The sequence below is a fragment of the Gossypium raimondii genome, chromosome 1 (assembly GCF_025698545.1).
Source record: "Gossypium raimondii isolate GPD5lz chromosome 1, ASM2569854v1, whole genome shotgun sequence".
Classification (NCBI taxonomy): domain Eukaryota; kingdom Viridiplantae; phylum Streptophyta; class Magnoliopsida; order Malvales; family Malvaceae; genus Gossypium; species Gossypium raimondii.
The window spans coordinates 45,175,630-45,202,691 of record NC_068565.1 but is presented as its reverse complement, the minus strand read 5'-3'; the positions used below and the strand labels follow the sequence as shown (position 1 = coordinate 45,202,691).

The 27,062-nt window shown below is 29.1% G+C and overlaps 1 protein-coding gene and 1 long non-coding RNA gene across 2 annotated transcripts; both read right to left on the bottom strand.

The window, feature by feature from the left end:
* Positions 1 to 627: 627 nt before the first annotated feature.
* On the bottom strand, positions 628 to 5,432 carry LOC105786023 (protein SUPPRESSOR OF GENE SILENCING 3). Its single transcript, XM_012612268.2, has 6 exons — positions 5,298 to 5,432; positions 3,482 to 4,475; positions 2,978 to 3,272; positions 2,079 to 2,323; positions 1,609 to 1,763; positions 628 to 1,168 (listed from the first exon to the last, which is right to left on the bottom strand). The coding sequence occupies exons 2-6, from the start codon at positions 4,439 to 4,441 to the stop codon at positions 889 to 891; spliced, it is 1,935 nt and encodes a 644-aa protein (XP_012467722.2). The 5' UTR covers positions 4,442 to 4,475; positions 5,298 to 5,432; the 3' UTR covers positions 628 to 888.
* A 6,617-nt stretch (positions 5,433 to 12,049) lies between these two features.
* On the bottom strand, positions 12,050 to 13,921 carry LOC128039752 (uncharacterized). Its single transcript, XR_008194285.1, has 3 exons — positions 13,865 to 13,921; positions 13,312 to 13,394; positions 12,050 to 12,539 (listed from the first exon to the last, which is right to left on the bottom strand). It is a non-coding gene; the product is annotated as an uncharacterized LOC128039752 (long non-coding RNA).
* Positions 13,922 to 27,062: the final 13,141 nt, after the last annotated feature.

Genomic DNA, 27,062 nt, shown 5'->3' with positions numbered 1-27,062 from the left:
ATTATAATTACTCGTTTCATCCCTTAATTATGAGATCGAAATTCAATCTTCATTCATATAAATAAAATATATTTCATAACCATCCGAACCTCCGATAAAAAAAATAGAGATACCCAATTTCTTTTAAAAAATTGAAGAATTTTTTTGTTCAAAGTTGGATGCATACAGTGCACACTATGTTATGAACTTTCTTAGGGCTTAAGCTCTCTTTTCTATGAAAAAAATAATGAGTTCGATGCTTATAGTGGGTTCTTCTTAGTAAAACTGAGATTCGCAAAGATCATTTTACTAATCTCAACTGCAACCATTTTAATAAACTAAAAAAAAAAAACAGCAACTTGTCTGACCTTTTTTAACAGTTGCTCAACTGATTATAATTCCATAACTTCAAACAAAAACAAATTATAACTCCATTAAAATTAAGAGTCAAAGTTAATAACTTGCAGAACCCAATCCACAATATTAGCAGGTTTTCTGCATGGACAAAACCCAATTTCTATATTTAGTTAACTTGTTGAAAAAATATTAGAGAGAGAGAGAGAGCAAATCTGCAGAAACCCCAATTTTTTTGTCGATTTCTTAGCAAACAAAAATGTTTTCTTTTTGCATGGAAATTCAGACATCGAATCATCAAACATATATGCCACTGCAAAAATTGTCATTGCAAGACAGCTTAAACACAAAAGAATCCTCAGCTATGTATGTTCAATAATAATAATAAAGCACTTGAAGTTTCATTATTCCAATGTTTGTACCGATCCAGAAAGGCTTCACTTTTAGCCCTCTATATCCAAAACTGAAGTATCTTTGGTAATAAAACTGGTGTATATCTTTTACCCAAAACATAATATGCTGCTTCTTACCCTCGACAAATAGGATCATTGTTGTCTATTCTGTTTCAATATCTCTTGCTCCTCTCTTGTCTCGTCCTTCAAGGCTGTCAGTAGTCTCTTCCTCGAGGCGATCGGGGTTGTACTTTCCCATAAGCAGGGTCAATTCTTTTTCAAACCCTTCCTCAAGCTCAATCAGCTCTTCCCAGTACCGCTGTGTGATTGCCAATCTTCCATCTTGATGACTTTTCATTAGCTTCTCCCTCTCTGCCTCGAATTCCTCCATCTTCTTCTCCTGGATTGTTATGGACCTTGAGTTTTCCTCCAACTCAGTAGCACTGAATGTTCAAATTTTGTTGAAAACTATTATCAGATCATAATTACAGTATAAAGTCAACAAGTTTCAGTTTCAACAAAACAAGACCCTAGTAGCAGCAAGTGACCTTGAATTACCCACGGTCGGAGGTTTAGAGTCCGATATAGTAGGCATCTAAAACTGGTATAGAAATAATCTTTTTCTAAGTTTTGCATATGTTCGAAAGATCATACCTCATTTTATGTCTAAATATGCATAAGACAAACACAGAAACTTAAAGGAAAAATAAAGAGACAGATATTTTATTTGATGGACAGAGCAGTATCAAGTCAGCAGAAAACAAAAACCTTCTCAAGGTAGTCAGATCGTATAGACATTCCATCTCAGAAAAGAAAAATCTTCATTACAGCATGAAGTAGGTCATGTGTGACAAAACGAGATATTTTGAATCATAACTGTTACCTGTGCTGATCTTCATTATTTATCAGAGTTGCATTTGACCGCTCAACTCTCTCCCTCGCTGCCCTCTGCAGCTTCTCAAAATTATCTTCCTTCAACTTTATGGCTTGGTAAATAACATTAATTTTCTCCTTAAAATACTGTTCTTTGGCGCCCAACTGCAAATCAATGCATTGAGATAACAAATTAGAAGATTCGATGTCAACTTAAATATACTTATAAAACATGGAGAAGATTCAATGTCAAGCACAAGCATGCCTCTGAATTGACTTCTTAGATTTACCTTAAGTTCAGCCTCCCTACAAGTTATTAAGAAACAACATGACAACAGTAATAGCATCCACTGAGTATGATCACCATTTTACCAAATAGTGAAACATGGAGAAGGTGGTCCCAGGGCACCCTTCTTGTCCTAACTTGGCAACCATGATTGGCAATAAAAGTAAAGGAATACAAAGTTTTAAAAATGCTACCTCTTCTTTGTTCTGCTCATGCTGCAATCTAGTTTGCTGCCTCATGATACCATATTCCTCTGTCGTCTGGCGCAGCTTCTCACTCAATCGTCCTAGAGACTCTGCAAGGACTTGTGAGTGCTGCTGCTCTTGAGCAACCTTCTTTTTAAGTAGGTTAAGCTGCTGACTATCATCATTTATCTTCTTTATCTGACTCTCAACCATCTCTTGATATGACCTCGTCTCAAATTTCAGCTTGGACTTTCCTGCTTGATCGCATAGAGTATCAAACATGACTGAAAAAGGAAACTACATTGCCAATACAGATTAAATTATGCATCTTCCACCATCAATCATTCATTAAATTTTTTCTTTCAAGAAAAGGAAATATTTAAATTTTAAAACAAATTATAGAAACAAAACACCAGCCAATTCGGCAAATTTAAATGCATGTTTTAACTACTTCTCTTACTAAAGTAAGAGTATAATTTAAGGCAATGTCGCTTTATCCTAAACAAGAACAAACTGTCACGAACTGGTAAGAGTTGTTTTTGAGGATTACCTCCTGTCTCCATAATCAAGTAAGGCTGTGACTATCAAAGTAATCAAAACTTTGCAAAGAAGCCAAAAGAAAAAGGAACTACAAATCATCTTTTTAAGTTTGCAATGGCACCAAAAGTTGAAAATTTTATATTAACAAATTAAATAATATTCCCATTAGCAAATAGCAAAGTTACTCCCACCCCCCACCCCCCCAAAAAAAATGATAAAAATGTGATTTAATCCTTTAAAAATTATAAAGGTATAGGCATTCAATTCCTTGCTACTATGGAGTTCCTTTTATTTCTTTATCTAGCACATGCAAGCACAAGTGTATACACATAGACACGATATTTTGAGAGGAGAGAGAGTGATTTGACCTTGAGAGTGCTGGTTAAATAAATCCAGATCTTCTTTCATGGCAATGTAGCCATAGAGTTGGCGCTTGCCACCTGGACAGAATGGAACCCGTGAACAATCCCAAGCATCCCTATCCCTCCCTTGCTCCTTAAAATGCTTATGCAGGCGTGCAGTCTCTAAATATCCCGCTGCTGAGCTCTCAAAGATCAGAAGACTCATCCCCCGATGCCCTTGTGGACCATATGAGTGTCTTGCTTTTACTGCAGCATACGAGCTGAAGTAATTGAGAAGTTCTTGATTTCCCATTCCAATCCACTGATGAAATGATACAAGAGATATTAAGAGTATATTAATACAAGAGTACAAGAGATATTTTACCAAAAAAGCAATAAATGCTACGTAGCATTTTCTTGGGTTTTCTTTTACAAGATATTTTACTGAAAAAGTGGTAACATTTTGCTTGAAACCAGGGGAAAATAAGGAAAATAAGATCTCTGAAAACAAAGATGATAGCCATATAGTACCTTGCCGTTTTCATCCTGTTCATATCTTGTATTCATAATGATAACCATTGGAGGCCAAACTATCTCGTGATCTGCAACTCTATCAGTCAGCCCTTCCCACCTGCCAAATGCATCATTGACTGGTTTAATGAAAGCTCCTCTCCTGCGCATCTCCTCAACCAAAAGTCCAGCAAATACACGATGCAGCTTAGCTCTCCGTGTTGTTTTAGTCATGGAATGAGTCAATAAGGGTTGCACACCTCGGTACCAGTTGATGGCTCCTGGCCCACCTTGACATGCTGGACAGTGCCACCGCCGAACCGGAGAAAGAATCTCCTCAACTGTCAGTTTCTCTAAACTTTCAAAAAAAAAATAGAACCACTTGCTCTCCTTGCGTGCTTCATGGCTCTTCTCATCTTCATCTGAACCGGAAACATAATCATCGATATCATCACTATCGTACTCAATATTAGAGACACCATTACCATATTCATCATCAACATTTTCATTATCTCCAATTTCATCATCCAACTTATCACCCACTTCATGGTCGGTTTTAATTTGACCATCCCAAGAATTATTAGAGAAAGTAAAACCAGCTTGATCAGGGTCATTCCTTCCATACTCTGAGGATGGAGATTTTATACTACTATTTCCCCATGTTCTATCACCTTGTTGCGTCCTAGAAACAGCATTTTGAGTTGGCCAGGCTTTGTGAGTAACCTTTTCTGAACCACGATTACCTTGCATCCTAAGTTTCTGAATCACATTCGGATGTCCCCATACATTAGGGGTAGAATCTTGAGGAAACCCAACATTTTCAGCACCTTTGTTATTGGATCCCAATGAGTTCTCCTTTTCACCATCTTGCGCAGAAGCTAGCTTCATGTTTGCCACATTCTGACTTAGGCGATTAACTTGGTGACCAGAACTTTTATACACACTCCGCAAGTCAGGAAATGAATCAGTAGCATCTGCCATTAAGATCTTTCAAACGCTTTCTAGTCCTAGATCACTGTTTGAATGAAAAGATTGGTCAATTTTCATATTCGATGCCACAATCAAAAAAGCCTATGTTATAACCAAAACTAATATGACAAGTTGGCGACGAGTTAACGACCTAACGACCTATAAATACCGCCCATTTGCTTATCAATAAAACGTCCCAACTGTAAGAATTCCTCAGAAAAATCCTTCCTTTTGTATCCCATCATAGCAAAAGGCAAGGATTCTTTAAGCACTTAAAACAAAAATAAAATACCAATGTGGAATCCAAATAGGCCAATTGTACAGTAAAAACTGAATAATCTCCCCAGGATAAATGTATCTTTTGTTCTTACCAAGATTAAACCTATCTCAATAAATCTCTTTGTAGCTGATCATAAGCAAGGACAAGCAACAAATTAACCGTTGCAGATTAAAACAATTATAAATGAGTAAAACCCATATTTCAGCAATCACTTTGGGGTTCACTATATGGGTTTTAAGAGATCTTCTCAAAAAGCTTAAAACTTGAAAATAAAATTTTAAAAAATAATAATAAAGCACCAATTCAAAGTGTAAGATTACAGAATATAACAATGCGAATAACTGGAATCCATCAGACTACATAACGTACACATTTGCACAAGTAATTGATAAACAATACATTAAAAAACAAAATCATAACGTGAAATAACGTTCTCTATTTTTTTTTTTTTATGAAACTGGGAAGAACAATAAAGCCATGCATGGCGAGAGATTAAAAAATTAAAAAAGAAAAACACTTTAAAATAGAAAAATAGATTAAAAGCACTATAACTTTTAAGAGAAATCAAAGAATAATGGGTATTTTTACCTGATAATCGTAAGAGCCACGAGAGAGAAGGAGATACCTGCAGAGAAAAGGCAGTGGTGTAGAAGTGAATGGAGAGTGAGGACCATAAAAATAGCTGAGTGCAAGAAGGAGATTTGTGTTGCACGCGCATTGTTGAGAATGGGGATATCTTAACTAATTAAGCTTACCTAATATAAAACTCCTCGCGAGGAATTTCTGTTATCTAGGGTAATATCATATTTGGTATCTGTAATTTTCTAAAATATTCAATTTGATACTTGTACTTTAAAAATTGTCTAATGTGGTACTTGAACCATCACTATGTATTTTATTACATTACTTATACTTTCATAAAATGTCTAATGTAGTACCTCTACTTTGAAATTCTCCTATGTAATTTCTAAACCATCAATATATGTTTTATTATAGTATTTGACGTTAATATCGTTAGTGAATTGTTAAACCAACCAATATAAATTCGACACGTAACTTTTTTGCAAATCATCATTTACTCGTAGATAATATAACATTACGTTAAAACTAGATAAAAAAGAATTAAATTAAATTAAAAGCAAAGAGCTAAACATGGTTAATTTACTTTAATTTTTTTATTTAGTTTTCCATATAATTTTTATATTGTCCGTAAGGACTTATGATTTGGGAAAAGAAATTATGTGTCAATTTTTTATTATTTTATTTAACAATTCACTAATGTTGTTAACACCATGTACCATAATAATTAGTACAGGAAAGTAACTCATTACACTTGGTTCTGACTACGGAGAAGTAGTAAGTGATGCTTGTATTTCTTCAAGTGTATGACCCTTGGACTTCCGTGCCATCTTTGCAACAAATATGACACAAAGCACATATTGATAGTTCGGATACCACATTAGACATTTTATTAAAGTACAAGAACAATGATGAAATACACATTGATAGTTCAAGTATCACATTAAACATTTTCAAAGTACAAATATTACATTAAACATTCTATGAAAGTATAAGTACCAAATGTAACCTTATTCCTTTTATATATATTGCTTACTTAAACATTTAACTACAAACATCTCAAATTTAAAAGCAAAAGAAGATACATACTTAAATGCGCTAGAAAGCGCGTCTTTCTAATTACTACAATAACAACCATGTCAACGAACTATATATCATTTAAAATTAAATAATTATATTTTTACTCACGTTGTGAGTATTTCAAAATAAAAAAATTACATAATTTAATTTATTTAGAATATGATTGAATCTAAGGTATAATATTTTAAATTTAATCATTCTTATTCAAACTTAAACACAGACTTGTGTTGTGTTGAATTTGAGATTTATAAATTATAGGATCAAACTTTTGTTAAAGAAGAAAGAGAAAACAAAATGTGGATTGAGCCATAAATTGACTAGTCATTTGAATATTCAATTAATAGGTAAAACTAATGGTTTTTCTTTTTTTAATAATTTCATTATAAGTTCTGATTATATTTGTTTTTGATACAATGTCTAGAACTATCTATACCCCCTCCTCAACCCATAAATACTCGAACTCACGTCCTCTTGTATTGGGAACAATGTTCATGCTAATTGAATTAAGACTACAAAAATAATCGTACTTTATGTATTGAAAAATTTAAATAAATATATAATTTTAATATTATCTGCTCTTGTAAAAAAATTAATAATCTTCTCAAATTGTCTAAAGTTGATAATCAAGAAGGTTGAATTTAACTTACATCTCATTGAAGTCAATTAATTTAATAGTATAAATAGAATGTTGACCTTTGCATTTCCAGGGGTGAAGCCAGAACAATTTTTTAGGGGAGCCGAATAAAATTTTAATTTTTTATAGTCTATACATTTATAATTTTTAAAGGATTAAATCAAATTTTTATAATTTTAAGGGGACAAAGTAAAATTTTATCTTTACTAATTTAAAATTTAGAAAAAATTTAAAAGCCTAAATAACAATTTTCCATTTTAGGGAGGGCGGGCCCTTGTCACTTGTCAGCCCCTAGCATCCCTATGTGTATTTCACTTTACCCTCTAACCTATCTTTGTTTCAAATTTCAAAATGGTAAAATTCACTCTTATTATCATATAGGGAACAAAAATTATTACAAAAAAAAAAACAAGGTTAGCATTCAAATAAATACAAAATCGATTTGAATTGAAAATTCAAATTGAATAACTCAGAAATGTGACTCCAACTTAAATAATTTCTTTTAATAATAATAAATTTAAAATGATTCAGACTCAAAATTAACTAAACTCAAAATTTTAAACTATGAATTGACTTAATTTAAATTAAGTTAACCTAAAATTAGATCGACCCGCTTAAAGATGGTCTAAAAATAATTATTTAAGATATATTTAAAATTACTAAAATTTATATTTAGAAAACAGCCCTCGTAATTGATATTGCATGAAAGTAATATAAGCCCTAAATTGAGTCATACAAATCTCCAGCAAATAAGATTTGATTGAAGCCCATAGAAGAAGATTGAATGTGAGTGAAAAGGAAAACAAAAAAGGTGAGAAATATCATTGGATTGGTGGGGGCCAAAGGGCAAGGCTCTCACATTCCAAGTCTTGTTGAAAGCACAACCATGGGACTCGTGCAATTTGTTTTCTTACACTAACTCATAAAAAAAATTATAAGAAAAAGTATTAAATATTTATCTAATTTAGCAAAATTGATGTTATTAAATTACACTAACTTAATTAAAATTTATTTTCTTTTTCAATCCAAATTTTCTTATAAATTCTTAGTTAATAGAGTAGGGCATTTATAGATTCATCATTTTCAAAAAAATTCATGAAAAGAATTAAACTGTAGAAGAAAATGAGAAAAATAACTTTCTATTGGTGTAAGCAGTAAGAATAAAGAAGTCCATACAACAACAACTTTAACTGCTCAATGACTTAAATGAAAATTTTCAAATAATTTAATAACTATTTTGTAACTTTTTAAAGTTGAGTGACAAAATGTAAATTTATTGATAGTTTAGTGAAATGGGGTTAGTTTACCCTTAAAATGTTGGTAGGTAATAATATTGTATTATCTAGGAAAGTCTAATAAATTATAATTATTGACCAAATAGTTGTGTTGTAAAGATGTATCTTTTGTTCATAAATTTGTATCTTTATCTTATAAAGATACAACTTTATGTAAAATTATCATGTGGAACAACACAATCTTATAAAATGTATCTTATTAAAATATATATTCCTATTAAAGGGTATCTCGTGGAAAGATACACTTATTGAATGCCTATATAAAAGACTTTTCTACGAATCATTTTCACTATTCTACTTAGGATGTTGAGGGCATATAAAAGTCTTAAAAATGTTCTATACGCCTCAAAGCGATCATATTTTACCAACTTTATTTTATTTCTTATTATTCTCATCATTTATATTTATTTTTCTAACACAAAAACAGTCTTTCTTTTTTAACAAAACTATTTTTAAAAAGATATTATTCATTTAAATTATATTTTTCAAGTAAAATATTTTCTTTGACTCGAATATCGAATATGACATGATTTAGAGTTAATAATCTTTCAGTGGACAAACGCTTTCTTTTTTATAATCTAATTCAATTGCGAAAGTATTTAAAAGTTTTGAAGTTGATACAATGCTTAGAACTACCCATAGTTCTTCTAAACCCTTAAATAGGAGGATAAACGCGCTTCAACACGTTCGAACTCATGTCCTATTGCACTGACAATAATGTCAATACAAACTAAATTAAGACTCAATCGACAAATCAATAATGATTATAACATAAGAAGTTAAATTCAATCCCTAACATCTCTATTTCTACCCAATACTTCAATTGAATTTTCATATATTTTACTTTTCTGTTATAATAAGGTTATTGTTATGGCGAGTAAGGATGTTGCAATATGATTAGACATCCAAATGGGAGAGGAGTTAAAATATAATTTAGATTTTTGTTCTTAATTAATAATTAGAGTAATTTATTAGGCATGTAAAGAGCGGCTCATCAATGTCGTCCCTTGAGTGCGCCCATTCAACATTTATTAAAGAAAAGTAAGCCAGTTAATCTTTAGTACAAATCTTAAAACAGTTAATGTATGAAAAAATCACATATTTAAAAATATATAGTTTGAAATTTATTAATGATTTAAATGGGCCACAATTCAAACAGATAATTTAGAGATGATTAAGGCCTTAACGGATAAGTGGATGGAAGATTCAGGCATCACGGTGCTTCGAAGGGTCCAAAAGACTATGCAATCTGAAGGGTAGTGGCGGATTCGATATGTTCCTAGAGGGGAAAACTTAGTTCCGAACCACTTGGCTAAACCCTGTCTAGCATGGAAGTCAAGCCTATAGATTTTCGATGTGTCTCCCAATGATGTATTAGGGACTATTCAACAAGGTACAGTTTATGATGCTTTTGAACAATTGAGTTGATGTGATTTTGCTTATTTTTCAAAAAAAAATCATTAATGATAACATATTAAATATCTATGATATTAAAATAAATAAAAGATTAAAATGTGAGTAAAATAAAATTTTTAACATATAAATATATCAAGCTAAAAATATTAAATGAATATAATTAATGAATGTAATAATTATGTATAATAAAATAAAGCTTTAGTTGAGTGGTAAGTTATAAGGATTTACTAATGTAATTAGTATAAGTTCAAATCTCATCATACACATATTTTATTGATTTTTTAAATAAAAAGAATAAAGTATCCTCGAATAATATAACTTATTTTAATTACATAAAAATATTTTCGTAATTTCTCTAACCGAGTTAGTGCCTGATTGACTCATAACACCAACTTCTGTTAGGAGCAATGTTTTTTAAATTGGGTCGATGATCGAACTAGTCTAGCCATCGGTTTGATCGGTCCGACCGGTTCAATTAAAAAATTATAAAAATTAAATATTTAAAAATTTCGATTCAATCATTTTTAGTCGATTCAACCACCAGTTCAATTAGTTTTTTGGTCGATTCAACCGCCAATTTTATTGATTTTTTAATTGGTTCAACCGGTTCATGTTGATTCTTGATCTAATTAGTTTAATGCCACTATTTAGACTGTACCCTAGCCGATTCTTGTTTTGAACGTCTGGTCTGATTCAAACAACACTGATCAAGAGCTTAAATAATAATAATATAGATTAAAACAAAAGCTCAAAATTTAATAAAAAAAGTATTCTTGTCTTTAACTTGTATAAAATGGTGGTTAAATCTCTTAGCAAACATCTGTTTAACACATGTTCAAACTGTATTACCCCATCCCCTACCTCCAATATTGCATCTAAATAAAAATAAAAAGTATACTTATACTCTAAAATTTGAAAAATATCCACCTAATTCACTAAAGTTTAATGAGAAATACATTAATTCTCCAAAATTTATTTATTAAATCAATTTTAAATAAAAGGATAACTTGAATTGATTTAATAACAAAAGATAAAGTTATCAAATTTAAATAGAAAATGTATTTTATCAAATTAATTTTAATTGATTTATTAATTATTTATTATTCTACTTTTTTTGAAGGATTAGGATCGACTGATTAAGCAACAAGTAACAAAAAATAGTAGAATAAATTAAGAAATTGAACACACAAATTTAACGTAGAAAAACTCCAGAGAGGATAAAAAACCACGGACAAAGATAATTTTACTATAATGGAAAAAGAACAAAGAGTATAAAAAATGGAGATAAAAAACTAAACCCCAAAAAACTTGAAAACAAAGAACCCTCAAAACGTAAACACAAAATTCTCTAAATGTGTTATGAGTTCTAATCTCTAATGGGTGTGTATTTTAAGCTTGTAAAAGAACCTATTTATAGGCTAAATTAGTAAGTCAAATAAACTATGCTAATAAATGTTAAATATATTACACTAATAAATACTAAATCTTCTAGAAAGAAAATATATTTTGTTTAACTTGACTTGCAAGCAATCTCTTAGAATTTGGGTCACACAACTCTAACAATCTCCACCTTGACACGAATTATTACAACGGCATCTTTGCCAAAGCCCACCATGGGCCTATCTTGAACTATGTAGGGAATTAACTGAGTCAAATCTGTGCTTAGAAGTTGGAAGACTTCTAGCCTTCGACTTGTGCACTGCTAAATCAAAACTAACCCGGGTCTGATTTTCACAAACACAGTGCCCTAACTTTTCAAAACCTGCATCTAAAAGAGAACCTCTCTTCAACGAAACGATCATACCTTTTTCCCTCCTATGACCAAGTTGCCTTCGCTCCAAACGAGTTGACTTCGACTCTGTAACGGACGAGGGATGTCCGATTTCACCGGTCACTATAGAACCTTCCAGAATATAAAGACTGTCGTTTTTTTACCTTTTAACAAAACGAGAGCTCCACGAGATACTTTAATGTCGCTCGACTTGACGTTGATTCTGCATCCTTTCAAGCCTAAAATACTCAATGAGGTGAGATTCTTTCGTAAATCAGGTACATACCTGACATTTGAAAGTGTCCTAATCGTCCCATCGTGTACCCTAATTTTAACAGTACTAATACCAATTACCTTACTGATGAATTGTTTCCCATGCGCACAACTCCATCTTCAACCGAACTGTATGTGGAGAACCATTCTCTATTGGGACACATGTGGAAAGAACATCCCGAATCTAGGATCCACTCGGATGTGAGCTTGGAGTTATCGCTCGTTGACACTAACAAGAAATCATCACCGCTTTCATCTACCAAATTAGCACCAGCTACATCTTCCTCGTTACTCTCAGCAGTTCTTTTATTTCATAGTTTATAGCAATCTGCTTTGACATGACCTAACTTTTTACAATAGCGACACCTTTTGTCATGTTTATTTAATGCTACCAAAACGGAAGCTTGCCTATCTGCCTTGCTATCCAAACTTGTAACACCTCTAACCCGTGTCCGTTGCCGGATTGGGGTTACGAGATATTACCGGACATAAAGCCTATTTGTAATTTTAGTTAACTTATAATTTTTTTATAACATAAACAAAATAAGAAAAATCAAGAATACCAAATTTGCCATATGCATCAATACCAAACCCAAACAAAAAAGAGATAAGCCATTTTCACATGGCCATTAATTACACATACACATTAGTTCCAAAATCAACATATTAACTATGCTATACATGCCATATACTCAAGATCAACTTAGTAAAGTACCGAAGGAAACTGTCGATATGTGATAAGTCTTGCTAACGATCCCCGAGCTCGTAACCACTTCCAAAATCTATAAAACAAAGAATAAATATACACACAGTAAACTTTAGCATCTTAGTAAGTCATAAGCAAATATTTTTCACGTTAACATTAATATCAACCAATTTGCCAAGCTACTAAATAAAATATTTATATATACAATTAGCTTTATAAAAGTCGAATGAATAAATACTTAAATACATGTATCTTATTCATGTCATGAATTATAATTGTACTAATAGATCCAAATCACTTATAAATACAAACCTACTTACACATTATACATTTATCAATTAATCTTGAATCATCAATTCAATATAAACTTACCTTAACTTCATAGCATGGCATAAATACATACCTGAACTTTTAAATTTGTTTCCACACTCGGTCATTAATTAACATTGCCCGTTGAACCGTACGGAATTAAAAAGGATACGTGGAATAGTCGAAAAGCTCGTACAATGCAAACATCCCAGACGTGGTCTTACATGTATTCACAAATCGATGCCACTATCCCAGACAGGGTCTTACTCGTAAACACAAGTCGATGCCAACGTCCCAGACGTGGTCTTACACGAAAACACATATCGAAAATCCAATGTCATGAAATAAGTATCCTATCTATTCCTGGGGTTCATACGAGGCTTTTGAATACAGAAACCGGATCAAATCGAACTCAAAAATGCATCTCTCTGATTCAATACACATTCGGCCATACACAATATATTCACAAAAATTTTCATTCATAATGTGATATTTATAGATTATCAAATTTAACATCAATTAAATGCTTAGAGACTTACCTCGGATGTCGTCGACTGTTAAATCGGCTACTCGACCACCTTTGTCTTTCCCCGATCCAAAACTGATTTCTTTAATTCTTAATCTAAACGTATTCAAATTAAACTTGTTTAAACACCATCCTATTCAATTTAACCTAAAAACACATAAATGAGCCAATTACAATTTTGCCTAACATTTCACACTTTTTACAATTTAATCCTTTTTGCTCAAAACACAAAATACACAAAATTTGACTACACTCCTTTAGGGCCGAATATTCCTAGGGTCTTTACAAGCCCATACATTTCATTTATTTTACATTTTAGCCCGTAAAAATTTTATTTTTACAATTTAACCCTAATTACTCAAATTCATCAAAAATTCAAAGACAAAACATGCTAATCTTTCACATATTTTTCATATTTCATCATCAAGCATCACAAAACTCAAGCATTCATCAATGGTACATTTCAAAATTATCAAAAATTCACAAAATTAAAGCATGGGTTTTGAAGTATTCGAAGCAACGATCTCAAAAACGTAAAAATTATCGAAAACCAAACAAAAACGAACCTTGAATTTAAGCTTGAAGATGCCCGAAACTTAACTAAGCTTTCATGACTTTCTTCCTTCTTGGTTTCGGCTAAGAAAGATGATAATAATATAATTTTTTAATGCTTTTAGCTATCTTATATTATAATATTTGTTAATTACTAATTTAACCTTATTTAAATAAATATAACTTATATATATAATAAGGTCAGTTTTGTCCTTAGCCATCCACTAACTATTTAGTGGTCTAATTGCATGTTTAAACCTCCCAATTTAAAAGACAACAACAATTAAATACTTTTAGCTTTAAACCCTAAATTTTTATTTTTACGCGATTAAGTCCTTTTTCTTTAATCAGTTACTCAAACAACAAAATTTAAACACAAAAATTTCACACAATCAAATTCACACATAATAAAATCATAAAATAATATTAAAATATTTTTTTGACTTGAATTTGTGGTCCCGAAACTACTATGTTCGATTAGGGTCGAAATCGGGCTGTCACAAAACCAAACTCATTGTCAAATTTGTCTCTACTCAACAAATGACCCTTCACATCTTCGAAAAAGAGTTTTTCTCTGCCATAAATCAGGGTCACCTTGAAAGACTTATATGAAGGGGGTAAATAGCACAATAATATCATAGCTTGATCATCATCATCATTATGAACCTCAACGTTCTTTAAATCATTTAAAAGAGTAATTAATTGACTGATGTGATCTCTAAAAAGCTCACATTCGTTCATGCGAAACATAAATAGACGTTGTTTCAACACTAAATGGTTAGCCAGAGACTTAGTCGCATAAAGAGTTTCTAACATTTTTCACAAGGCAGATGAGGTCTTCTCTATCAATATCTCCTGTAATACTGTATTCACAAGGCACAACTGGATTGCAGACAAGACCTTTTCATCAAGTTATTCTCATTCTATTTGATTTAGGTTCTCAAGCTTTTTCCCGGTAACAACCTTTTTTAATCCGATTTGAACTAGAATTTCCATCATCCGAACTTGCCACAGATTGAAATTTGTCTCACCATCGAACTTCTCAATTTCAAACCTTATTGCTGCCATCTTTGAATAGGCTGATCTATGAAAATTGAACCTGACTCTGATACCACTTATTAGGATCGACCCGATTAAACAACAAATAACAAAAAATAGCGGAATAAATTGAGAAATTGAACACACAAATTTAACATGGAAAAACCCCTCCAAAGAGGATAAAAAACTACGGACAAAGATAATTTTACTATAATGGCAAAAGAACGAAGAGTACAAAAAATGGAGATAAAAAACTAAACCCCAAAAAACCTGAAAATAAAGAACCCTCAAAACGTAAACACAAATTCTTTAAATGTGCTATGAGTTCTAATCTCTAATGGGTTTGTATTCTAAGGTTGTAAAAGAACCTATTTATAGGATAAATTAGTAAGTCAAATAAACTATGCTAATAAATGCTAAATATATTATACTAATAAATACTAAATCCTCTAGAAAGAAAATACATTTTATTTAACTTGACTTGCAAGCAATCTCTTAGAACTTGAGTCACACAACTCTAATTGTTATCAATCTCAATATTCAATAATTTTAATAAAAATAAAAATTAATTATAATTTTTTAATTATTATTAAATTAAATTAAAATTACATTATTTTTAATATAATCACATGTAAATATAGTGTATATTTCAATTAATATATAAGTTTTTATTTTTGAAGTTACAAATACAAAATCATTTTTGTAACAGCTTGATTTTGACCCTAATCGGATAAAATGATTTCGGGACCACAAATCTGAATCAGAAAAATATTTTAAAATTATTTATGGTATTTACAGTATGTGAATTACTATGTGCGAAAATTTCGTATAAAAATTTGATCGTTTGAGTGCTCAATTTGATAAAAAGGGGATTAATCGCGTAAAATGAAAACTTAAGGATTTAATTTAAAAGCATCTATTAGTTGATGTCTTTTTAAATGGGAGGTTTAAAAGTGAAATTTAACCACTATATAGATAGTGGACGGTTGAAGACAAGACTAACCTTAGTGTTTTAATATTATATATTAGATAAATAAGGTTAATTAAGTAAATAAAAATATATTATAATATATGATAATTAAATTAAACAAAAATCCTTATGTTATCATCTTCCTCAAAACCGAAAGTGAGAAAATAAAAGCAAAGAAACATCCAAGCTAGGGTTCGGCCATTAGGAAGTTTAAATTAAGGTTCGTTTTTGTTCGGTTTTTGATAATTTCTACGTTTTTGAGATCGTTGCTTTGTGTACTACAAGACCCATGCTTTAATTTTTGAATTTGGTGTTGGTTTTGAGATATGCCATTGATGAATGCTTGAGCTTGATGATGAAATATGAAAGATATGTGAAAAATTAACATGTTTTGTCTTTAAATTTTTGGTGAAATTGAGTAATTAGGGCTAAATTGTGAAATTAAATTTTTGAGAGAGTAAAATGTGAAATAAATGAAATGTGTGGACTTGTATGAGCACTAGGTACATTCTTCCCTTGTATAGTATGGACAAATTTTGTGTATTTTGTGTTTTATGCAATAGGGACTAAATTGCAAAAAGTGTTAATGTCAGGGAAAAATGATAATTTACCCATTTATGTGTTTTTGAATTAAATTGAATGTAATAATATTTAAGCTAGCTCATTTTGAATATATTTAGATCAAGAACCAAAGAAATCAGAGTTGGATCGGGGAAAAGCTAAAGTCGTCGATTAATCGTCCGATTTCGATTTTACACTGTCCGAGGTAAGTCTATTAGCAAATTCATGTTATCAATATGTATATCTATTTTATAATTAATGAGCTATAACTAAAAGTATAAAATTTGATTTTAGTTGATGTGTGAATCTTATATATATAAGATGTTCGAATAGGTATATATAAAATGTATAAGTTTTTGGATTTAATTAAAAGTTTGGATGTTATATTTGTGTATATATAATGTACGAATATATATATATATATATATATATATATATATGTGTGTGTGTGTAATATATATAACTTCTTGACCTTAATTGAAGTATGAATTTTATATAAGTTCATAAAAGGTTCGAATACATTAAGGTATATACATGTATAATTTTGGTTTTAATCAAAGGTATATATATATATATATTTGTATATATATGTGGATCGAATAAGCATGTATATACATGTATGATTCCTTATATGGAGTTGAGTATGAAAGTAGGGATGTATATATTAGATTCAAATATGTATGAGTATACAAGTATAAGTTCATGTTTTGATTATAAGTATGTAATTATATATGTATATGATAGACTCGAATATATATATAAATATACATGTATAAATTTTTGTATTGAAATTAGATATGAATTTATATATGTATATGTGAGGTTCGAATGTGTATGGTTATACATGTATAAGTTTTATATTGAATCAAAGGAATGAAATTATTAGCTTAGATTATTTTAATATCTTCAAATGTAGGATATGTTTTCTTTGGATTAAATTTGATGCCATGAAATGTATATATATTTAAGTAATTCGCAGTTAAATATACATTAATTAAGGTATGTTATAAGAAAATAGTATAATACTAGTAGTAGGATCTAAAGTATAAAGTTATATATATAAGTATTCGGTTGGATCATTGAGTTATCGAGATGGATTTTGTGATTGAACTTTATATACCAAGGTGGTTCAAAGATATAAGTTATAATTTTTTTTGAGTTGAATTATGATGTATGGAATTCATATACGTAAATAGTTCGGATATGAGTTACAACTTATATAAATTGAGGTTTTTAGGCTTAGCGCCTAGCAGGTTAAGTGCCGATGATCTGAATCAGGCTATAAGCCTAGCAGGCTAAGTGCCGGTGAACTGAATCAGGTTATAAGCCTAGCAGGCTAAGTGCAGGTGATTTGAATCAGGCTATAAGCCTAGCAGGCTAAGTGCCGATGATCTGAATCAGGTTATAAGCCTAGCAGGCTAAGTGCCGATGAATCTGTTTAAATTAAGTGATTATATGCATTGGGTATATATATATATATATATATATGATTTTGGTTATATGTAATGGATAAATATATGAACATTTGTTTCAATGTATTTGATGAGCATATAAACGTTCTGATCTTTGTGATTAGTGAGTATGTACATATATTGGTTGTCATGAAATTTTGGATATATATGTATGCATTCGGCATATGTGGATTATAAGTATATATGTGCATTCGGCACATGTAGTTGATAAGTATAAATATGTGCTTTTGGCATATGTATTTGAAAAATTATATATATATATATAAATGCATTCAATGAAGTGCAAGCGATAAGTACACAAGCAATCAAGATATGCAGTTAATGATTATGTTTGTAACTTGGTTATATGCATATAATGTATATACACATGTTCGTTTATATGTATTAGTTAAATATACATTCTTTTAGATATCAACAAAATAACTTAAGATAGCAATGTTTGAATAGTAATTATATTTGATATTTGTGATCTCAATAAATTTACTTAAGGAATTATATGATTCTTTTATATGTATTTTAGATATGCTATAGACTTACTAAGCTATAAAAGCTTATTTTGTTTGTTTTCGTCCATTTGTTTTATAGATAAAAACTAAGCTGCAGACTCGGGGATCGTCAGCAAAGATCATCACTCTATCTACTGTCTCGGTATTGAAATGTTTAAATTTTAACTTATGGCATGTATAGGCTAGATAATGTTTTGGAAGTCGTACTTTAATGTACTGTATATATAATTAATAGCCATATGAAAATAGCTTATTTTCTTATGGTTTAACTGGATTGAAATGTTATGTTTTGTTTTAAAAGGTTAAAGTAGAATTTATAATTATACTTACTTAAAATTTGACTAAGCTTAATATATTTAAATTTATATATATATATATATATATATATAAATATAAACAATGTTTATATTTTGATTTGGAAATAGTTGATTTAAACCTGTATTCAAACGATTTGCATATAAATGTTAAAATCTTGAATTCTACTGAACGTCTATATTGAGTTGTGTTTTGTCCGGTAATGCCTCATAACCCTAATTCGTCGACAGATACGGGTTAGTATTTTAAAGTGCGACCAAACTAATAACAAGAATATAACCAGATCTAAACTAGAATATATCTATACATGACCCAAATATAGTAGAAGAAAAACGAAAATAAATATGAACCAAAAATCTACGCATGATTTATATAGAGCGAGACCCAAACTTAGAATTTTAAAATTTTTAAGGTCTTAATCTTGACATTAAGTTAAGGCTTCATTGGCCATAAGTTTATTTTAAAAGAAAATTGTTAATTATGATGTTTATTTTCTCTTTTACTTTTTGTTTATTTAAAAAATTTGATGCAAATACATATTAAATACTTAAATCTTAATTTAACTAAATGAATTTAAATAAAAATATTTTTATCATTTATTAATTAATTATTATTTTATTTATTTTTATTTTCAATATTTATAGTCAATAATTTTAATTGAAAATAATAAAATCTAATTAATTATAAAAATTAATTAAATTATTATTAAATTAAATTATAAATTACATTTATATTCTAATCTAACTATATATTAAACACTATATTTTCAAAAGTTTTTTTTTGAAGTTAACGGCAATTGTAATTACAAAGAATATATCTAAATATCTATAATTGGAATTAATTGTTATAAAGTACAATTAGAAAAATAATCAAGATATATCTATAAAATACTCATACATGATGTGACATAAATCAAAATAAATATGAAATGAGAATCCACGTATGATTTATACAGAATGAGACTTAAATTTGAGATCTTAAAGTTCCAAAAGTGTTAACCATTCTATTAAGCGAAGGTCTCATCGATTGTAAATTTTTTTAAATGTTATAAATAATAATTATGTTTTGTTTTTGTGTTATCTTTTACATTTTTTTCTTTTTAAGATTTTTCTAAGCAAATACATGTTAAATATTTAATAATTTATTATATTTTAATCAATTTATTTTTCATTAAAATTTTATAATTAATGATAATTAATTAAATCTTCATAAAATAATTTAAGGAATTCATTTAAAGGTTATTATATAACTGAATTAAATATAAATTTAAAATACTTGAATTTTAATTGAAGTTAAATATAATTTTTATGAAATAAATCGAATACATTTAATTTAATAATATTTTAATATGTAATTAATTTTGATTATTTTTAATTAAAATAGAAAATAAATAAAATAAATAATAAAATGGTATATTCATCTTTTATCAAAATTACTCTTTACTCTTTGAAACACTTGTTTACGATTTGGATAAGTTACTCTTTTACTCATTTTCTTTTAATTTTTTAAGTTATTCCATATATTTTGTTTAATTTTTCTTTATAATTTTTATTTTTAAATATAAAGTTAGTTTTAAATGAATTATCTCTTTGTTTTAAGATTTTACTTAATTGAATTAACTTTTAAATAATATTAAAATTAATAAATATTAAATTATTATTAAAATATAGTTAAAAAAGACACATATTAATAATATTTATCAAATTAAACTTATATTTTTCAAATATGATAAGAGATAATTACATTCAGCTATTAAAGGAGAGCAAAGATAAAAATAAAATTACAAAAAAATCAAATTTTAACAATTTTAACATTAAAATAAATTAATCTAACAATATAAATAAAATAAATAACAAGTAATAAGTTATTAATAATATTATTTAAATTATATTATAATAATATTAATACTCAAATCATTATATTTTTGTATTATTTTAATATTAAACAATTTTAAAATTAAATAACATTCATATAATTAACTCTAAATTAGTGAAATTTAAAAAAATTTGTAATTACATTATTTTTCAACTTATTAATGATTTTTTGAAGAAATTCATTAAAAGTTTTAAACAAAAACTAAAATTGTAAAAATATTATAAATTTAATATACATTACTGACCCATGCATCACATAGGAATACAAACTAATATATATACTATAACAATATGAGGTTAAAAAAAAAAAGTAAATAGTCATATTCAAATTATAGTTTTTTTACACATATGCTATCTATAGCACTTATTTTTAATTTGAGTAAATTACTCTTTTACTCATTAATTTTTCTAAATTATTCCATGCCTTTTGTTGATTTTTTTAATTGGATGGAAGTAATTGCCCGGCTCAACTAGACTAATTTGCCATCCTGCGTAAGCTCCAACTGACTGAACGAAGAAGGCAGGAACTCGAGTTTTTTCTTGATGAATGCTTGTCGGATAGAGTGGATCGAGAAAGTTCTATCAAAACTGTGTGTAACATCCCTTACTCAATTCGGTTGTCGGACAAGAGTAATAAAATGGTACTACAAAAATCCAACAAATAACAAATACTTTAAATAACAAAAACTCAATTCTTTATCATTAAATCATATATAAAATCAAACATATTAAATTTTTTGATTTCTACACGGACCTATCTATGTAATACAATATAGTGAGATTGAATTGTAAAATTTTAAAGTTTAAAGGTCAATAATGAAAATACATAGTTGGTGTCGATACCTTATTGAAAGTCGATACCAAAATTCAATTCTATTTACTTTGCAAAACAAGGGTATCGATTTTTATATTATGGTATTAATACTTTGTAAAAATATCAATACTCAAATAAAAATCGATATCATTTTGGTATTCTTTATATTTTTACAAGATTCATATGATTAGGTATCGACACCAAATGTAAAAATATCAATACCTAAATTTAAAAATAGTAAAATATCCCTTTAAAAGGTCCACTTTATGCCCAAAACTTACCTAAAACTCAATTGATATACCTAGACATAATTAAGACATGCAAATCATCATCTAATAACATACCTATTCAAATATATCCAAACATTCGATTTCATTTATAATACATACAACAAAGCATTATCAACCAAATGCAAGATTACCATGAATGAAAACAAGCTTTACAATCATGTGAAGCTTAAGTGAAAAAAAAGTGATTTGTATCCATATCATACTGTTACATAACTAAGCATAATAAGCATTAAATCAAATTCAAGTGTACCTCAAAACAATGCCTATCATATAAACACCATAAAACACTTAGCAAATTATTAAGACTACCATTAAGCTATCAACAAATTGTTTATTGCCAAAACATCTTATATAATTACATAGCTATCAAAACATCAAGGTCCAAAATGCTGTCAACTATGTTTCCAACATTCCAACACAAGACTCACTAGGCACATGCCAAGAACCACAATAAGAACATCACCAAATGTTGAGTTCGGGATTATTTTTGGATGCTGAGTTGACGTACGAACCGAAAAGTACCTAACTTGCGCACGAAATTAAAATGTACGTCGAGTATAACTCAGTTGCATTTCTATAATCCAAACATTATTAACAAAATATTATACATTAAAATATTCAAATTCAAACTAGAAGTTACTATTCTATTATAGACATTTTACTAATGTTAATTCATGGCAAATTCCATTCATACATATCCCTTTCCTATATTAATCTCCAATACACCTTTCATTTCACACCATTTCAAATCGATACTCAAAATTTACCATTTACTTTCCCTATTAACACAACTCGGACTTGAATGGATACACGGATCCAATCAATACACTAGTGTGGAACCCAGTGCCTCAAAGGATAAATCTGAAACAAATGGTTGCGCCCAGCTCTATAAATAAATTTGGCACCTAGTGTCTCATCGGTTAAACTGAAGCAAATTGGCACCCAATGTCTCATTAACTCAAAGCCGAAGTAACTCTAAACTCTTCCTATCCTATTGCATGCCATCTATATCCAACTTAGCTCGAATAGTTAATAGGGTTTTTATTTTATATTTCCAAACAAACAATGTTTCAATTTCATATACATTCTCAACATGTGTACATTTATTCAACTTTATAATAACCATAATTTTCCCAAAACATAAATTCAATTCATACATTTATAAAAACACATATATTTCTCAAATAGGCATAATTGAACCCTCATAATCATAAATTACTCAAATAATCCCAATTCTCACCTCAAATGCTTACCCTAAACAAATAAATCAATAGATAACAATTTATAAATTAGTTCGGATTGTAGAAACACAAACCGTAAATTCCGAGCTATTCGTCGACGACCTTATCTTTTCCCTTCCTTTTCGAGGAATCCAGATCGACTTTAGCTACAGAATAAAATAAACAACACATTTTATCAATTCACAAACAATTTCACCTTCAAATGCTAATTTATGTAACTTTTTCATTTAATTCAATTTAGTCCCTAAAACTGAAACTAACATAACTTTCACATGTAATCCCGAATTTTTATACCAATTTCATTCTAAGCTAAACTTAACTCCCTATTTCTCATTTATACCCCTAAAATTTGAAATTTTTGCAATTTAATCCTTTTTCTTATTTCTACCCCTAAACTTAACTCCCTTTTTTCTCATTTCTACCCCTAAAAATCTATCAAATTAGTCTCTAAAGTTTTAACTAATCAACAATGATAACATTTAAAATCTTAAGCAATACCGAAAAGCAGGACATGGGTCGACTAACTTATAATACCGAGATTCCAAAAATATAAAAATTACGAGAAAAGAACTAAATTCAACATACCAATTTAAAACTTGAATTTTATAAACCCTAAGGCCGTTCTCCCCCTTTTCTTCTAATTCTTCAATTCGGTTTCCATGTAAAATGGAATAAGAAATGGGTTTTGTTTCTTTTAATTCCACTAACTATATCTTATTCATTATAATTTTTTTACTTAACATAATTATAACTTAAATGTTATAATATAAAACACATATATTATTAATTCATTACCGTCCACTATTATAATCCCATATAATGGTTTCTTTAATTTATAAGTCCTTTATATTCATTTCTATTTGTAATTTCCTTTATAAATCTTACTTTATTCACTTAATCAATTTAGTCCCTGTAATCTAATTAAACACTAACTCAACGAAATTACCGACCCTAAATTCAATTTGCTTCTAAGATAACTATGTAAATATTTAATAAAAATATTTACGGGTTTAGTTTACGGAAACGAGATTTTAAAACCACACTTTCCGATACCACTGTCTTTTAGATTGTTACAATGTACGATTGATGTGGCACATTAGATGTGTCATGTGTAAAATTTTTTTTATCATTTTAATATTAAATTATTTATTTTATTTTTTATTTTTCTCTTAAATGGCCATTAAACTCCAATAGAACTACACTTTCATCCTCCTCCCTCCCTTTTTCCTCAAGCTTTCCTCCCCATGTCTCTATCACTGTCCCACGCTCACCCTACTTCTCAGTTCACTCTCAAAAAGGGAAAACAATTTCTTGAGAGTTTTAACCCTAAAATCTCAAAAAAGAAAAATGATACCCTAAGTAAATTCCCCCCAAACCCAGAATGCCATTAAAAACAAACCCCTCTACCACTAACCACCTTAAACCCCCCCCCCCCCCCAGCTTACTCCAAATACCCTATTTTTTGTGCAAAGATCGTCTTCAATTGCTTAGCAGACGTAGCTTAAGGAACAAAATTTGAAACCTTTCAATAATCATCATTTACATCACAAATAATTGTAAGGGAAGAAACTTGCTTCTCAATTACTCCGACGGACCAAAGTAGAGTAGAGCAGCATCCATGTGTCATGAATTTGATGCAACTAAATAACATTTACAATGAGAACTCAAGTAGTCATTTTTATATTTATCTTTATAAATCCAACAAATGCAACTATATTTTCGAGATAAAAATGCAGAAAGCAAACAACATGGAGCAATTAAAATAAAATAAAGGGAGGGAGACTAGTATTCCAATCCTTCAAACTAAGCAGTAAGCACCTCTATTACAAGCAAGAGACCTGATCTTGCCATGACATCTTTCTTTTCCCGATTCTATTTGGCCCATTTCCGGTGTTCCTGCAGGCTGATATTTTAACATCAAGGTGCTGCTCATCACTGAATTAGATTGAGTTTGCACTTCTTCTTCCTCTCTCTCTGCAAAGAAGGAAGGAGATGTTGGGGACATTAGCAAATGATAGAAGACAATAAGAGATTTACCGAAATCAGGTTTAGGTCAAAAGTTGGTTTCATGCTTCGGCGGTTAGGGTTCGTTGGGACAGGGAAATAAGATGAAAAGAAATGAAGAAGAAGAAGAAGAAGAATAAAGGGAAAAGAGAGGAGGAAGATAAGGAAAAAAAAGAAAAGAAATCAGAAATAAATAATTTAATATTAGGAATAAATAATTTTTTAAGGGTAAACTATCAAAATAGTCAATTTTGTTTGTTCCAGGTTACATTTTAATCACTTATATTTGAAATATTACGTTATAGTTACTTACGTTATTGTGTTGTAACATTTTAGTTACCGAACTGTTAATTTTCGTTAACGGTGTAACAATATGTTGACGTGGCATGTTAAATCATCATTTCAAATGAAAATTTTAGGTTAAATTCTACACTTGGTCCTTTTTTTTATTTTGAGCAATTTAATTTTTTTTCTTTTTTTTCCATTCTCTTTTGCTTCTCCCTCTATTTACCTCCCTTCTTCATTTATTGTAACGTAGTTTTTCTATGTTTTTCATTTGTTAAAACTACTCCACAAGCTCACCTTACTCGAAAAAAATTAAATTGTTTTAAAAAATAAAAGTATAAAGACTAGTTTTAACAAATGGTAAACATATAAAAATTACGTTAAAATAAATGGAGAAGGGAAGAAGACAGAGGAGAAGTAGAAGAGAATGAAAAATAAAGAAAAAAAAAAGAAAATTAGAAGAACATAAAAGAAAAAAATATGGGAATCGATTGTATAAATTAACCTAAAATTTTTGTTTGAAATGATGATTTAACGTGTTACGTCAGCTTACCGTTACACCATTAACGACAATTAATGGCTCAATGACTAAAATGTTACAATACGATAATATAAATGACTAAAATGTAACTTGAGATAAACAAAAGTGACTATTTCAGTAGTTTACCTTTTTTTAAAAAAATATATGTTACAATCAGATTCGCATTATCCAAATAACGGTAAACGGTGGAGTGGCATCTTGATAATAATTCGAAAACGTTAGTAGTATTTTCGTAAGTTTGATAAAAATTAAAAATTTCAATCAAATTTGGTAGAATTTTTCCTATTAATATTAACTAAAAAATTTAATAATAAATCTTTGGCTTAAACTCTTAATGTGTTGTTATTTAATAAGTTCATACTCAAAGAAGTAAAGGGTAATTATATATATGGTATCTTTCTATGCCTCATAAATGTGATGATTTTGTTGCATTGTAAAATATCCAAAGCAATTAATAAAAATAAAATAAATATGCAATTTTGGAAAATATTTCCAATTATAAGGTTTTTTTTTTTCACAGAGAAGAAAAAAATGGAGAATTGCCACATCACACATACACATAGTGGAACCCACAATAGAACGCATTTATATGGATTCCACAAGCATGTTGGGAGAAATGGGTAGTGCAAAATTTGAAAAAAAGAAGAGGGTTTGTTGATAGGTAGATATTGAGTTCTCAAGTAAGTCTCTTGTTTTTCTTTGTAGAAGTTTATATTTATTTTACAGTGCTTACTTCGAATCTTTTCTGATTTTGGCTTTCACAGATTGGGATTTTATATTTGGGACTAAAATGAAAAAACAAGGACCTTGTTTTCACTGTGGGATTGACAGTGAGTTTTTCTCTTCCCCCCTTTTTTCAATTTATAAATATTTGTTGCAATTAATTATATTCTCACTATCATATGATTTTGAGTTTTAAATATTAATTTTTTTAGTAAACCCTAATAAAAATATTCCTTATTTGAATTATTTTGGTGTAGAATATGTTAATTAAATATGAAATATTATTTAATAGATCTTGTCGGGTTTAATCCTAAATCGATCTATGAATTAGTGACCGAGTCAGAAAATTTTTTTGGGCAGAACTAAATTGTATTTTTTTACGACAGTAAAAATACAATTTCACCAATTTAGTAGTCTATATATTTATAATTTTTAAAGGATTAAATCAATTTTTTTATCATTTTTGAGGGACTAAAATGTAATTTTATTATTACTAATTTAAAATTTTATAATTTATAAAAAGCTTAAATGAAAAATTTTCCATTTCCGTCTGCTCCGCCGCTATTGTTATTTTCGTG